Genomic DNA, 16,360 nt, shown 5'->3' with positions numbered 1-16,360 from the left:
AGTGCATAAGTTCATTTTTAGGAATTGAGTGGAGTTATATATAATCCCAACCCAGATTTAATCAAGATAAACATTCTGACTAAATTTCATAAAGATCTGATAAACTGTGACCTCTGTCGTCTACAGGAAGTTTTACTTTGATTTGACCAGATGACCTACTTTATGACCTCAGATGACCCATAAACAATCCAAGCCAGAGTTCATCAATTAATACATTCGGACAAAATTCCATTAAGACGTGATGACAACTGTGACCTATTTCATTTACACAAGGTTTTACTAGAATTGGCCCGGTGACCTAATTTTTGACCCAAGATGACCCATATTCAATCCCAAATCAGACATTATCAAGATAAACATTCTGACCATATTTCATTAAGATCAGATGAAAACTTTGACCTCTTATTGTCTACATAAGGTTTTTCTATGATTTGACCTAGTGACCTAGTTTCTGACCCCAGATGACCCAAATACTATCCCAATCCAGATTTCATCTATATAATCATTCTGCCAAAATTTCATAAAGAGCTGATGGAAACTGTGACCTCTATCGTCTACACAAGGTTTTTCTATGATTTGACCTAGTGACCTAGTTTTTGACCCTAGATGACCCAAATACAACCCCAACCCAGATTTTGTCAAGATTAACATTCTGGCCAAATTTTATTAAGATTGGATGAAAACTGTGACCTCTACTGTCTACACAAGTTGTTTTTTTTTAACTTTGACCTAGTGACCTAGTTTTTGACCCTCGATGACCCAAATTTGATCCCAAACCAGATTTTAACAAGATAAACATTCTGACCATATTTCATTAAGATCTGATGAAAACTGTGACCTCTATTGTCTACACAAGGTTTTTCTATGATTTGACCTAGTGACCTTGTTTCTGACCCCAGATGACCCAAATACAATCCCAATCCAGATTTCATCAAGATAACTATTCTGATCAAATTTCATAAAGATTGGATGAAAACTGTGACCTCTATTGTCTACACAAGGTTTTTCTATCATTTGACCTAGTGACCTAGTTTTTGACCCCAGATGACTCAAATACAATCCCAATCCAGATTTAATCAAGATAAACATTCTGACCAAATTTCATAGAGATTGGATGGAAACTGTGACCTCTACTGTATACACAAACAAATTGTTGACGGACGCATGCATGCCGGACATCACACGATCACATTAGCTCACCGTGTCACTTTGTGACAGGTGAGCTAAAAAACGGTACCTTAACATGTATTACATGCCACCATGTATAACTCCCATCTGATTTTTGTAATGCTAAAGTTTAGGATAAAAGTTCATAATATAGAAATCAGATTCCCACTTTGAAGCAATTTTACTATTACGCCAGAAGTAGCGTGATATAGTGATCATAAGTATAACATTTTACAAGACAAGACATGGTGTAGATATACATATTGTATAATATGGAATAAAATTATAATTTAAGCATAATATATCAAGGTGGGAAGCATAACTCCAAGGAACATGCATCAAAGCACTGGTAGATAAATGCCATATACTATAATGCTCAGCTTTGCAAACAGGGGAAACATTCCACTTATTTTGATATGGAAAGGGTAACATTCCACTGATTCTGATACAGAAAGGCATGCAGATCTTGCACAGTTATGCATGGGGGATACACAAGGCCGTACTTACGTACATTAAAGAGACTTTTCTCGAGACTTTTCTTCGAGTCTGAGAATTACGAGGCTTAGGCTTCGGTTTGAAGCCCCTGAAAATTTCCGAGAGCAGACAAGATAGAGAGGCAGTGGCAAGAGAGAGATCAGGAGCAGTCACAAGCAGTCATTCAAGTAGCAAATAAACATGGCAGGTTATATCAATCGCATTTTGAAAACACATTACATTACAGTCATTAAAACCAGGAATAAATTGCATGTTCCATTTTTACCATTCATTTGTATGAAGTTTCTGCTTTATATTAACTAAAATTGTCATTTTTACTATTCATTGTAGAATTTTCCTCCTACAATTGCATGAATTTAATTTCATGTGTAATCTATGATTGATTTTTCTCCCGCCCACTTAACACCTCTAAGCAACTATTGCAGCAATTACATTTCACGTGTCATTTCACCATAGATTTGTCTGATTTTCCTGCTATTTTAGTCAATTTGATCGGATTCTTGCTGAACTGTGAATTATGGGATGCAGTAAAACTTTGAGAACCCCGCTGTGGGAAAATGTGGTTAAATGCATGTGCGTCGTGTTATCTGAGATAAGCCTGTGCAGTCTAAATGCATGTGCATTGTGTCATTGAGATAAGCCTGTGCAGTCTAAATGCATGTGCGTTGTGTCGTCTGAGATAAGCCTGTGCAGTCTAAATGCATGTGCGTTGTGTCGTCCGAGATAAGCCTGTGCAGTCTAAATGCATGTGCGTCGTGTCATCTGAGATAAGCCTGTGCAGTCTAAATTCTAAATGCATGTGCGTTGTGTCGTCCGAGATAAGCCTGTGCAGTCTAAATGCATGTGCGTCGTGTCATCTGAGATAAGCCTGTGCAGTCTAAATGCATGTGCGTTGTGTCGTCCGAGATAAGCCTGTGCAGTCTTAATGCATGTGCGTCGTGTCGTCTGAGATAAGCCTGTGCAGTCTAAATGCATGTGCGTTGTGTTGTCTGAGATAAGCCTGTGCAGTGTAAATGCATGTGCGTTGTGTTGTCCGAGATAAGCCTGTGCTGAATGTGCGTTGTGTCGTCCGAGATAAGCCTGTACTGCATGTGCGTTGTGTCGTCCGAGATAAGCCTGTGCAGTCTAAATGCATGTGTGTTGTGTCGTCTGAGATAAGCCTGTGCAGTCTAAATGCATGTGCATCGTGTTGTCTGAGATAAGCCTGTGCAGTCTAAATGCATGTGCGTTGTGTCATCCGAGATAAGCCTGTGCAGTCTAAATGCATGTGCGTTGTGTCATCCGAGATAAGCCTGTGCAGTCTAAATGCCTGTGCGTTGTGTCGTCTGAGATAAGCCTGTGCTGTCTAAATGCATGTGCGTCGTGTCGTCTTAGATAAGCCTGTGCAGTCTAAATGCATGTGCGTTGTGTCCTCCGAGATAAGCCTGTGCAGTCTCAATGCATGTGCGTTGTGTTGTCCAAGATAAGCCTGTGCTGTCTAAATGCATGTGCGTTGTGTTGTCTGAGATAAGCCTGTGCTGTCTAAATGCATGTGCGTTGTGTTGTCCAAGATAAGCCTGTGCTGTCTAAATGCATGTGCGTTGTGTTGTCTGAGATAAGCCTGTGCTGTCTAAATGCATGTGCGTTGTGTCGTCTGAGATAAGCTTGTGCAGTCTAAATGCATGTGCGTTGTGTCGTCAAAGATAAGCCTGTGCAGTCTAAATGCATGTGCGTTGTGTTGTCTGAGATAAGCCTGTGCAGTCTAAATGCATGTGCGTTGTGTCGTCTGAGATAAGCCTGTGCAGTCTAAATGCATGTGTGTTGTGTTGTCTGAGATAATCCTGTGCAGTCTGAATGCATGTACGTTGTGTCATCCGAGATAAGCCTGTGCAGTGTAAATGCATGTGGGTTGTGTCATCCGAGATAAGCCTGTGCAGTGTAAATGCATGTGCGTTGTGTTGTCTGAGATAAGCCTGTGCAGTCTAAATGCATGTGCGTTGTGTTGTCTGAGATAAGCCTGTGCAGTCTAAATGCATGTGCGTTGTGTCGTCAGAGATAAGCCTGTGCAGTGTAAATGCATGTGCATTGTGTCATCTAAGATAAGCCTGTGCAGTCTAAATGCATGTGCGTTGTGTCCTCTGAAATAAGCCTGTGCAGTCAAAATGCATGTGTGTTGTGTCATCTAAGATAAGCCTGTGCAGTCTAAATGCATGTGTGTTGTGTCGTCCGAGATAAGCCTGTGCAGTCTAAATGCATGTGTGTTGTGTCGTCCGAGATAAGCCTGTGCAGTCTAAATGCATACACGTTGTGTCGTCTGAGATAAGCCTGTGCAGTCTAAACGCATGTGCGTTGTGTCGTCTGAGATAAGCCTGTGCAGTCTAAATGCATGTGCGTTGTGTCGTCAAAGACAAGCCTGTGCAGTCTAAATGCATGTGCGTTGTGTCGTCAGAGATAAGCCTGTGCAGTCTAAATGCATGTGCGTTGTGTCGTCAGAGATAAGCCTGTACTGCATGTGCGTTGTGTCGTCTGAGATAAGCCTGTGCAGTCTAAATGCATGTGCATTGTGTCGTCAAAGATAAGCCTGTGCAGTCTAAATGCATGTGGGTTGTGTCGTCAAAGATAAGCCTGTGCAGTCTAAATGCATGTGCGTTGTGTCGTCAAAGATAAGCCTGTGCAGTCTAAATGCATGTGCGTTGTGTCGTCAAAGATAAGCCTGTGCAGTCTAAATGCATGTGCTTTGTGTCGTCTGAGAAAAGCATGTGCAGTCTAAATGCATGTGCGTTGTGTCGTCCGAGAAAAGCCTGTACTGCATGTGCGTTGTGTCGTCTGAGATAAGCCTGTGCAGTCTAAATGCATGTGCATTGTGTTGTCTGAGATAAGCTCATGCAGTCTAAATGCATGTGTGTTGTGTCATCTGAGATAAGCCTGTGCAGTCTAAATGCATGTGTGTTGTGTCATCTGAGATAAGCCTGTGCAGTCTAAATGCATGTGCGTTGTGTCGTCTGAGATAAGCCTGTGCAGTCTAAATGCATGTGCATTGTGTCATCTGAGATAAGCCTGTGCAGTCTAAATGCATGTGTGTTGTGTCATCTGAGATAAGCCTGTGCAGTCTAAATGCATGTATGTTGTGTCATCCGAGATAAGCCTGTGCAGTCTAAATGCATGTGCGTTGTGTCATCTGAGATAAGCCTGTGCAGTCTAAATGCATGTGTGTTGTGTCATCTGAGATAAGCCTGTGCAGTCTAAATGCATGTGTGTTGTGTCGTCCAAGATAAGCCTGTGCAGTCTAAATGCATGTGCGTTGTGTCGTCTGAGATAATCCTGTGCAGTCTGAATGCATGTACGTTGTGTTGTCTGAGATAAGCCTGTGCATGTGCGTTGTGTCATCTGAGATAAGCCTGTGCAGTCTAAATGCATGTGTGTTGTGTCATCTGAGATAAGCCTGTGCAGTCTAAATGCATGTGCGTTGTGTCGTCCAAGATAAGCCTGTGCAGTCTAAATGCATGTGCGTTGTGTCGTCTGAGATAATCCTGTGCAGTCTGAATGCATGTACGTTGTGTTGTCTGAGATAAGCCTGTGCATGTGCGTTGTGTCATCTGAGATAAGCTCATGCAGTCTAAATGCATGTGCTTTGTGTCGTCTGAGATAAGCCTGTGCATGTGCGTTGTGTCATCTGAGATAAGCTCATGCATTCTAAATGCATGTGCTTTGTGTCGTTTGAGATAAGCCTGTGCAGTCTAAATGCATGTGCGTTGTGTCGTCTGAGATAAGCCTGTGCATGTGCGTTGTGTCGTCCGAGAGAAGCCTTTGCAGTCTAAATGCATGTGCGTTGTGTCGTCTGAGATAAGCCTGTGCAGTCTAAATGCATGTGCGTTGTGTCGTCTGAGATAAGCCTGTGCAGTCTAAATGAATGTGCGTTGTGTCGTCTGAGATAAGCCTGTGCAGTGTAAATGCATGTGCATTGTGTTGTCCGAGATAAGCCTGTGCAGTCTAAATGCATGTGCGTTGTGTTGTCTGAGATAAGCCTGTGCAGTCTAAATGCATGTGCGTTGTGTCGTCTGAGATAAGCCTGTGCAGTGTAAATGCATGTGCGTTGTGTTGTCCGAGATAAGCCTGTGCAGTCTGAATGCATGTGCGTTGTGTTGTCTGAGATAAGCCTGTGCCGTCTAAACTGGACTTTGGCTAGAAGAGGCTTCCTTTAAACAAAAAATACAATAACTGAGTAAAGAGTAGTCCCTGCTTAGCCCGTGTTGACTGCACAGGCTAATCTGAGATAACATTTTGCGCACATGAATTAAATCACATTTTGCTAGAGCATGGCTTAATGGTTTATAGTCATTATAAATGTAGTATGTTGGAAAGTTTTGTTGCAATAAACTTAGTTATTGTTGTATTGCCTTGAACAATAACATCAGTTGATGAGGGATAACTGGAAAGTGAATTTTACTTTTCAACTGAGAGAATATGTGCGGCTCAACAGTAGAATCCAAAGTTTTTTAAGACAAACAAGAATATGCTAATCTTTTTAGACTATATAATACGCAAAGTGTTCTAGTCAAAACATTCATTCAAAACATCCTATAGAGCGAAGAACTTCAATAAAACGATTAATTACGGTGAGATTTTTCCTTTCCTGAAATGTTTTCACCATTTGAGTAAAGATAATAAAAATGCAAATCATGGTTTGTAGGAGATGATTATTATAGCACATAGTAAGCAGAACTGATACATGAAATATTCAAGATTCTAAAGACAAAATCAAATAACAATCAGATAAAATTTCACATGTACAGTTTCATTGCAAGTTTTTCAGCAATTTGCAAGGTGGGTCATGTTTTGCATTCACATTTTATACACATTTTGAATGGAGCTTTAGAAAAGTCTCAGCTATGTCAATGTTGATAGGGATAAAAGCATACATTTATTAGAATCTGTTACACATCATTATGTTTTAATAAGCTTATGCTAGGAAAAAATATAGAATTTAGATGGATATATGAATAAAACATGGGACAGTTAAACATCATAGCAAAGCAGGCATTTTAAACAATTTTTCAGCTACAAAAAGGGAACCTAGGTTTGAAAAACAGTTTTTTGTTAACTTCTTTTATTTGGGAAATCAAAATTAAATATTTCGTCGTTTGCTTATGATTATGCCCAGTCATAATCTTTTTTCATATGATTTCAATTTAAAATAATTATCTGTGATTTTTTTTTAATATCGCCCTTTACAAGATACAACATATCTGAACAAGAAAATGAAGACACTGTTTGACAAAATATTAAATTTGTGTTATTCTTAAACTTTAAAATGGACATGAAGCCCTAATTTGCATACATTTACATCCATCTGTAAACAATAATTTTTTTTAATCAGTTGCGTCCCTTTGCATCTTTGGCAAATGAGTTATGAAAGTTCTCAAGCTTTGATTGGTTACAAATATTTTGCCTCACATCATTGCTTGGTGACGTCAGGAATTTTTTTTAATGGACACTCCTGGATAGGTTGGTTACAAGCACCTTCCTATTTTTGCATATTGCATGCAAAATTTCTAGTTTTCCAGAACGAATAAAAAGACTGTTATTGTTTGTGGCATTTTCTTTTTCGTCACATGGACAATGTACTTGCAAAGTTGAACTTGCAGCAGATGAATTAAACCTGACAAAATGTCATGAAATTGCTTTTGAAGAGGATCACTTTAACAATAAAAATCGATGATAATCCCAAAGTAAAAAATACTAGATTGTTCTCAAGGTAAGAAATAATGTTGTATAAAAACTTTCCAAATAATTGAAGGTTAACTTTTCTGTTATCTGAGTAAGAGACTTACATGAGTGACACAACACGAGTGGACACTGGCCGTACAACGTTCCCGCAATCATCATATTCCTCATCCATCTCCGTCCAGCCATGGTCATTGGAAACATCTGAAATAAAACAAGGTCAAAAATACTATAATTAACATAAAAGATCTGCACAAGATTAAATATTCCATACTCCACCTTCATTTTCAAACATTCTTCGATTTATGTCGAAACCCATTTATTTAAGCTTGATTGCACCAAAATCCTAAGTTTTATAAAAACGCTCTAGAATCAGTTACTTTGGGGTGGGGATGGGAGATTTTTAAAAGGCTCCCATAGTGAAAAGGCTCCCATAGTGAGAGCTGAATTGTTTACCCAGTTGCTAAGTGGACACAAAATCAACTATGCCATGTGAACCTCTTTTTATGAAAGAAATCATAAATTTTAAAGAATTCACATATCAGCTGAAGGGAAAAAATATTTTATCCTCGCTATGGGAAAACGGGGCTAAATGCATTCGCATAGTGTTGTGCTAGATCTGTCTGTGCTGTCTGCGCAGGCTAATCTGGAACGCCACTTAACCGACATTCATTAACCCTTTGCATGCTGGGAAATTTGTCGTCTGCTAAAATGTTGTCTGCTAAATTTCTAAAATGAGCATTTTCTTTGATTTTTTTCAAAGAATACTATCAGAAGAGCAAACAGTTTGGATCCTGATGAGACGCCACGTTCTGTGGTGTCTCATCAGGATCCAAACTGTTTGCACAGGCCTTCAAAATTCGGTTCCCGCACTGAAAGAGTTAAGCCTGGTTTTCCTGGGGCAACACCCATTTACATTGTCATTCACTAATTGCAAAGACAGAATTATCTAATTTTATACTTTACATATCTCACTGGCAAAATATTCTTGTTTTCGAGTTATAGTTAAAAAAAAGATTTATTTTGATTATCAAGTTATTATCATGAATTTATTCAAGTAATATGTTTTCAAAAAGTTTCCCATTGGTCAGACATTAAAATTTAGACTGAGAAATTCCATAGTCATTATAGGATCTGATAAAATTTGGTTGGCCAACAGTCCTAATACAAAGGTATATATTATTTGTGAAAAAAAAAGTGTTTTTGCCATAATTTGATGGGTTATGAAATCCAAACTGATTTTCAACAAAGAATACCATGCCTATAGAGAACTAACCCTTTCAGCCCTAGAACCGAATTTTAAAGGCCTTTGCAAACAGTTTGGATCCAGATTACACACCACAGAACGTGGCGTCTCATCAGGATCCAAACTGTTTGCTATTCTGATAGAATTCTTCGGAAAAAAATCAAAGAAAATGCTAATTTTAGAAATTCAGCAGACGACATTTAGCAAACAACAAATTTCCCAGCATGCAAAGGGCTAAGCTACTTGACACCTACGTAAGCTTTTGTATTTCTATTTCTTGATTCACTTACACAAAACAGGAAAATATATGTTTTCCACTTGTAAAATTAATTTTTCCTTGTTATTTCACAGGACATATCATCCATCTATATTATTTTCCTTATTATAAACAACATCCTGTACACAATCTGAGATAAAAGTATATCAGTGGGAACATGCTATACATTCTGACTTGAACAAGAATTATGTCAATCACACAAAACCAAGTTTTAACCAATTATTTACTTTATTTAATTTATTGTGCAATCACCAATTAATTTACTTTCATTTAATAACTTGTGCAATCTCAAGCTAAGTCTGCAAGTAATTATAAATCCAACAAAAATCAAGTTAAAGACAGGAAAACGTACTTGTTTTTTTAGTATCTTTAACCTTAAAATACAATCCCAAGATGGTCATGTAAATTTGTTATTTTCAAAATTGTATTAAGACCAGCAATCTAAACAGATATTAACCAGAAACCACCTGTTTGACACTAACTGACCGCTCTTCCATCTTACCAAACCATCTTTTTTTAACTTCTGGTAAATACGCGTGTGTGTTAAGTGTCACCCCAGATTAGCTTGTACAGTTGGCACAGGCTTATCAAGAACAACACTTTGTTAAGGATTTTTTCATTTCAAGGAAGTCTCTTCTAAACAAAAATCCAGTCTATGGGGAGAAAGAGTCGTCCCTGAGTCCCTGATTACACTGTTAGGACTTGATTATGTGCATACCTTATCGAGGCCCAGTTTTCGGAGACCCAGTTTTCTGAGGCCCAGTTTTCCGAGGCCAAGTTTTCCGAGACCCAGTTTTCCGCGACCCAGTTTTCCAAGACCCAATTTTCCGAGGCCCAGTTTTCCGAGGCCCAGTTTTCCGAGACCCAGTTTTCCGAGGCCCAGTTTTCCGAGGCCCAGTTTTCCGAGGCCCAGTTTTTCGAGACCCAGTTTTCTGAGGCCCAGTTTGCCAAGACCCAGTTTTCCGAGGCCCAGTTTTCCGAGGCCCAGTTTTCCAAGACCCAGTTTTCCAAGACCCAGTTTTCCGAGACCCAGTTTTCCGAGGCCCAGTTTTACGAGGCCCAGTTTTCTGAGACCCAGTTTTCCAAGACCCAGTTTTCCAAGACCCAGTTTTCCGAGACCCAGTTTTCCGAGGCCCAGTTTTCCAATACCCAGTTTTCCGAGGCCCAGTTTTCCAAGACCCAGTTTTCCGAGGCCCAGTTTTCCAAGACCCAGTTTTCCGAGGCCCAGTTTTCCAAGGCCCAGTTTTCCGAGGCCCAGTTTTCCGAGGCCCAGTTTTTCGAGACCTAGTTTTCCAAGGCCCAGTTTTCCGAGGCCCAGTTTTCCGAGGCCAAGGCTCATATATTAAGAATATCTTAAGCTCAGAACAATAAGAAAAGTTTTCACTCTAAAATTCACTTTGCAAAACAAACCTATCAAGCGTAAACTCTTGAAAGTATCTTAAATACTATATAATTATGTTGATGAAACAGTTTTGCTTTAAAAATTATTTCAATTAAACAAAATCTTTTAGTAGAGCTGATAATTCTGATACAACCGTTTAATATGAGGTCATTTACTTGCAAAGTTTACTTATGCCAAAATGAATGCAATGTTCAATTTGTGGACATAACAGTAATAGAATAGATTTCCCATTTGTGCAGATGAATCAAAGAACAAATATCATTTGATAAAATGAACAATACATTTGCCAATGTAGGGCTTCACCATTTGATTGTTAACCTTGACTTGATAAAAAGACAAAAGCTGGATCAAACAACATAATGTCTTTTGCAGAACATATTGCTTTTCAATTCGGAAGTAATCTCAGTTTCCTCGGCAGTAACCAATTCCCTTGAGTTGCTAACGTTTACCTCAAGTCTGTATTTTCCTCCCTTATCTGCCTCTAGACACACAGCCTAGTTGCACTATCAACTGAATTATTTCAAAATATTTATCACATTGATAGCCAATCTTCAATGAACATGTTTGCTGGGTTTTCATATTCACAGATTTTCATATTCACACAACACAAAATGTTGCATTTTATCCACATAAGTTAATTTTTATTTGAAAACAGACAACATGGTTAAATTGAACAAGTTGATGTTTGGCCATTTTAAATAAATAAAAATGTATAAATTTCATGCCATTTTCCTGATCCTAATTCTTTAAAAGAGGGCCTGAAAGGCCCAAAGTCGCTCATCTGAGATAACAAGATATTATTGGGACAAATCTTCTGACCAAGTTTCACGAAGATCTGAAAATAAATGTGGCCTCTAGAGGGTTAACAAGGTTATACTATAACCATATAAGTAAAAATGCGCCGCCCCCTGGCAGCCATGTTTTTCAACCAACCGGCATCATTTTTGAACTCGTCCAAGATATTATCGAGATGAATCTTCTGACCAAGTTTCATGAAGATTGGACAGTAAATGTGGCCTATAGAGTGTTAACAAGATTTTACTTTAGCCATATAAGGAAAAATGCCCCGCACCTTGGAAGCCATTTTTTTTCAAGCAAACATAATTATTTTGGAACTCATCCAAGATATCATTGAGACCAATCTTCTGACCAAATTTTATGAAGTTTCATGACAATAAATGTGGCCTCTAGAGTGTTAACAAGGTTTTACTATAGCCATATATAGCCATATCAGGAAAAATGCCCCGCCCCTGGTGGCCATGTTTTTAAAGCAACCCAAACCATTTTCAAACTCATCCAAGATATCATTGGGACAAATCTTCTGACCAAGTTTCATGATGATTGGAAAATTAATGTGACCTCTAGAGTGTTAACAAGGTTTTACTATAGCCATATAAGGAAAATAGCCCCACCCCCGTGGTGGCCATGTTTTTTAACCAACTGGCATCATTTTTGAACTCGTCCAAGATATTATTAAGATGAATCTTCTGACCGAGTTTCATGAAGATCGGACTATAAAAAAAATTCTTGAGCTAAAAACAAACAATTCTTAGATGAGCATTTTCATACATGTAACTATATAGGTATCTGTATAAGTTTTGTTCATTATAGAACCAAAATGTAAATTATACTTTTTATTTTCATGTCCAATTGCTTGCGAATCAGCTTAAAAGAAGAATTCTTACCGGAAAATACGTATAAAATATAATTGTGCATACATTCGAATTTACCCTTATAAATAGTCCTTTAAAATACGTAGGCAGCATGCCGCTATTGTTTACAGTTGTTTTTTATTTTATATTTACAGGCCTACTGAGATATCACGCAAGAAGAATAATATTCTATAATTATATAATATTCTGAATATGCAGTTTGAACAAAAATACAGCGGACAAGACGATTTGTTTTATTGTTTAATAAAGCATACGTACATGTATATTTATTTATTTTTACGATGTATTTTGTGTACAGAGACAGAATGACTAGTAGCGAAATTTAACGGTTTATATACCAGTAAACTGCCAGCATTACCTATGCAGTGACACTAATTGGTTATTTCTTAAGGGGTGTTGCGGCAGTTTATTTAACCGAGGATATATTTATAACAACAGTTGATATGCTATTATCACAACTCAATATTTTTGTTATCAGTATCATCAGAAATGACCGAGTTGGTTCATAATACAATTGTCAGTGGTTCGATCCCAGGTGGGGTAAACTTTTTTTTTTTTTACATTTATCAATTTTAAGCATTTAAACACAAACTTCAAAACTTGCCAAAATCTGTGAACATGTATGTTATGAATGATTAAGATCGAGTTTGATATTGATGGACTATGGTGCTATGTTTGTCATTAAATATGGTTTTGTATTAATGTCTTTTGGTACATTTGTAAGCTGTTGTGATCCCAGTTAAGATTACAGTACACTCCACGCGTTTTCCCCAAAAAACGCGCTCCCTCTGCGGGTTTTTTTCTGCTAGCCAGTGTTCACGCGGCGTTGGAAGAGCGAGGTGAACTCGATAAAACGCTCGGCGTTACGCCGCGTTCGCTAATTCCCGCGGCGTGTATTACTTTAGGCTAGTCGGTAAATGCAGACACTTTCCGTTCTTATCAGTGTTGGCCGCGCAACGCCGCGTTAGCAGTGTGCTACTGGGCATGCCAAAAAATAAAAACATTGTTATAATAAATTGTTTAAATACTGTAGTACATGTATAAAAAAGATAATTGTATAGAAAATTAATACATATAAAAATTATGTTTTTTAATTCACAGCTACGTCTACAATATGAATAAGTCTAATATAATACATTTGACAAATTAATATTTAAATCAACACATATGACACAAGAATAAATGTTCCGTAAAATTTCCAAATGAGAATAATAATTAGTAATCCGAAACACACTATGATTTTTAATTGTTAACACGACGTTTACAAATGCTTCCAATGTACAGTCCTCATGTATATTTCCCGACAAAAGCGCGCGAAAATTATGCTGCCATGTACAAGGTCAAGGTACAACGTATACTCCTGCAAAGCGTGCGTGTATTGATTATTTTTATACAAACTTTGTAGCGCAGAGAACATTGTTGATTTCTGTTAAAAGTTTATATTTCGAATAAGTTGATATTTCCTCTAAAATAATTTCAAATCGAACACGCTGAATCTTTATCGATACGGTATTTTAGTAGAGTTATTATTTTAACACTAATTGTACTGTAAACTGATTACAGAAGACATCTGGGCGGAACTGGATTTTAAGTTTTTGACGTTATGAAAACACGCAAAGCTTGTCTACTGACCTATTGTGTAGACTACTGTCTGCCGTGTTTTGACAAAAGGAATTAACATGTGTGAATGTCACTGTGCCGATTTGGTCCATAATTACTGGTAAACATTGTTTAGAATGTCGACGCAACAAGAATACAACTGTGAATATTAAATGCAATTATCAACTCAATAGTTACCACCTTTTAGCAATCAATGGAATAACCTACAAACAAATAGAAAATCAATGCATTAGCGAGCAGAGAATTGACTTTGTTCCGACAATTAAAACCATTCCTTATGCATTCGTTGAACGTGTTTACTTGAGTAAGTTATGCCTTTAGACAGGAAGCGGCTTTTCTTTGATTACGTCAAACTGTCAATTCACACAGATTTGCGAGATTTTTAGGGTCCTTTGTCATTTGTATACATGTTCAGTATAGAAAATCACCTGCTAACATGAAAACTTTGGATTAAATTATCAAAATAAAAACAATATTGCAAACTGTGTTTATATTAATTGGTAAGTATTAGTTAAAAGACGACGTTTTGTGTGTCGTAAATCAACGAGTTTTCTATACAACAACAACTATTTCTACAACCACGTCGGGATCGATCTATCTTGGTTGTTTTTTTAATTGTAAACATTATACTACATGTACATGTATGTACTTTTAATAAATGTAATTTTATTTGAAAATCAGGAAGTCAAACAAAATTAAATTGATCGTTATCTCATAAAACACGGAGTTTCCCCCGCGTTGCCAACGCCGAGGGCCGCCGCGTCGGCTTATCAGTTTTGCCGATCGTTAACCGCCGCGTCCAAAATCATGCAAACGCCGCGTATATAGCGGGATTTTCTTAATGCGTCCAATATCATGCAGACGCCGCGTTTAGCGGGATTTTCTTAATCTCCGTCCAGGTCGAAATCCGCGGAGTATGGAGGAAAATTGGGGAAAACGCGTGGAGTGTACTGTATAAACAATTTCTAATGTTTATGCATATTTCTGACAATCTATGTACCCGAACTTGGGTTTTGCTATAGATAGTGCTGTTTTTTTTAAATGAAATTTGACGTCTAGACAGTAGGGATAATTAAAACAAAAAATCTCTGTTAAAAGTGCAGTGACCCCCTTTTTTTATTTGTGTTTTATGATGACAATACGTAGATGAACATATTTGAGCAGTCTCGCGAATTCTATTTTGCAGAAAAAATTTAAATTCCATTTATGTGGTTACAATGGTAAAAAATGACATTTTTTGGGGTGACATAAAAATTATAAAAAATGAATTTCTTAAAATTTAACTTGTGTACTCCATTTTAGTGGTAGTGTGTGGTTCAATTAAACAGTATATGGTGTATTTTAGCTTAAATAATATCTACATGTTGCCAATATCATAGGTTATTAATTATTTTTACGAAATTAGAGATTTTTCAGTTTTATTGAAAAAGTGCATGTTATATTGCATGTTATATAATGGTAAATAAAATCAAACAAGGCCGGTGACCCTATGTTTTAATTTCATTTTTCATATAGTATTTGTATGTATATCTTAAATATAATTTTTTTACAAAATCTATTTGACGGAAAAAAATCAGCAAAACTGCAGCAACACCCCTTAAGCGTTAAAAACAACACTGTCACTAATCGACTGTTTTCACGCTTCACTGCGTGCCATAGTAAGCTGCGAATATATAGGGTGTTAATACTAGCTAGAACCAGTTTTTTGCTTAAGTTAAGTTAGCGAATTCTCAGATTAAAACATGTTATTTAGTGATCATGCTTGTCGGATTTTTGGGAGCCATAGCCGACACGCGATATATTGGACAGCACAATATACCGGACCGCGATAATTCAGCTTTGCAGTGTAATTCAAATAAACAAACTCTAACATTATATGCAATACTACTTACAATGCATATTTCATACACAAACATACAATTTTAAAATAACATAGTGGCCAATATTTTTTTTTCTTCCAGTTTGATATAAAAAGAAATTCAAAATATATGGTAATGGAAAGAAGTGGTCTCTTGAAAAAATACCTAAGATTCCTAAATTACAAAATAATGCTCCTTGTTTCCATAATAAGATAGTCAAGGACCAAAATATTATCGTCAAGATTCCTAATTTTCCAGGCCATGATTTCTATAAGAACATTGATCAAAACAGCTGTCCTCTGTTATCAGTCCCTAATTTGATTTGATAAGGGGGCAAGTCAAGAAGGGTTCACTGCAGGCACTTAAAACTGGGGCCTAAATCATACAATTCCTTAGTGAGATCTTCAGACCATATAATAAGTCTTTACCTGGTTTTCAATGCCTGTTTTTTTCCTGAGATCACCACAATTCTTTCTTTTTTACCAGATTTAAAATACACAAGATTAGTTTTTATTTTCTAAAATATCATTGTACATAATTACATGACTTGCAGTTTTAAGGCATTCTTAAAAAAAATAATTTGAACCATGTATATCCCACCACAACTTGTACACGTGCACATGTGTTTTCCTTGTGTTAAGATTAGGGATGAAAGAGGTTAACTGGTTAACCTACCGGAACAACCAGTTAACCGGTTACATTTTCGGGAAAAGGTTAACCTAAAAAAGCATGATAATGCTTTTTTCATGGAATACAAACGATTTTTAGTTTTTCGTGCGTCATGCTGACAACTTGCACTAGCGACTAGTTAGAACAACATGCCGCACCACCAATGGTTATAAATGATGTGTCAACAAACAATGTAATAAAGCAATAAATCAGTACCTTTGTGGTTACAACAGGGGGTACGTTTTTGAT

At 37.3% G+C, this 16,360-nt stretch overlaps 1 protein-coding gene across 1 annotated transcript in view; it reads right to left on the bottom strand.

Annotated features, from left to right (window-relative positions):
- LOC127861732 (uncharacterized) overlaps nt 1-16,360 on the bottom strand; it is a 124,617-nt gene that overhangs the window by 73,913 nt on the left and 34,344 nt on the right. The window contains exons 10-11 of the mRNA XM_052400416.1: nt 7,473-7,569; nt 1,679-1,750 (exon numbers count right to left, since the gene is read on the bottom strand). Of these exons, the coding sequence (XP_052256376.1) occupies nt 1,679-1,750; nt 7,473-7,569 (169 nt within the window). The remainder of the gene's footprint in view (nt 1-1,678; nt 1,751-7,472; nt 7,570-16,360) is intronic.

Source organism: Dreissena polymorpha, chromosome 16 (genome assembly GCF_020536995.1).
Source record: "Dreissena polymorpha isolate Duluth1 chromosome 16, UMN_Dpol_1.0, whole genome shotgun sequence".
In the NCBI taxonomy this organism is placed as follows: domain Eukaryota; kingdom Metazoa; phylum Mollusca; class Bivalvia; order Myida; family Dreissenidae; genus Dreissena; species Dreissena polymorpha.
This window is presented reverse-complemented; position numbering and strand designations above follow the sequence as displayed.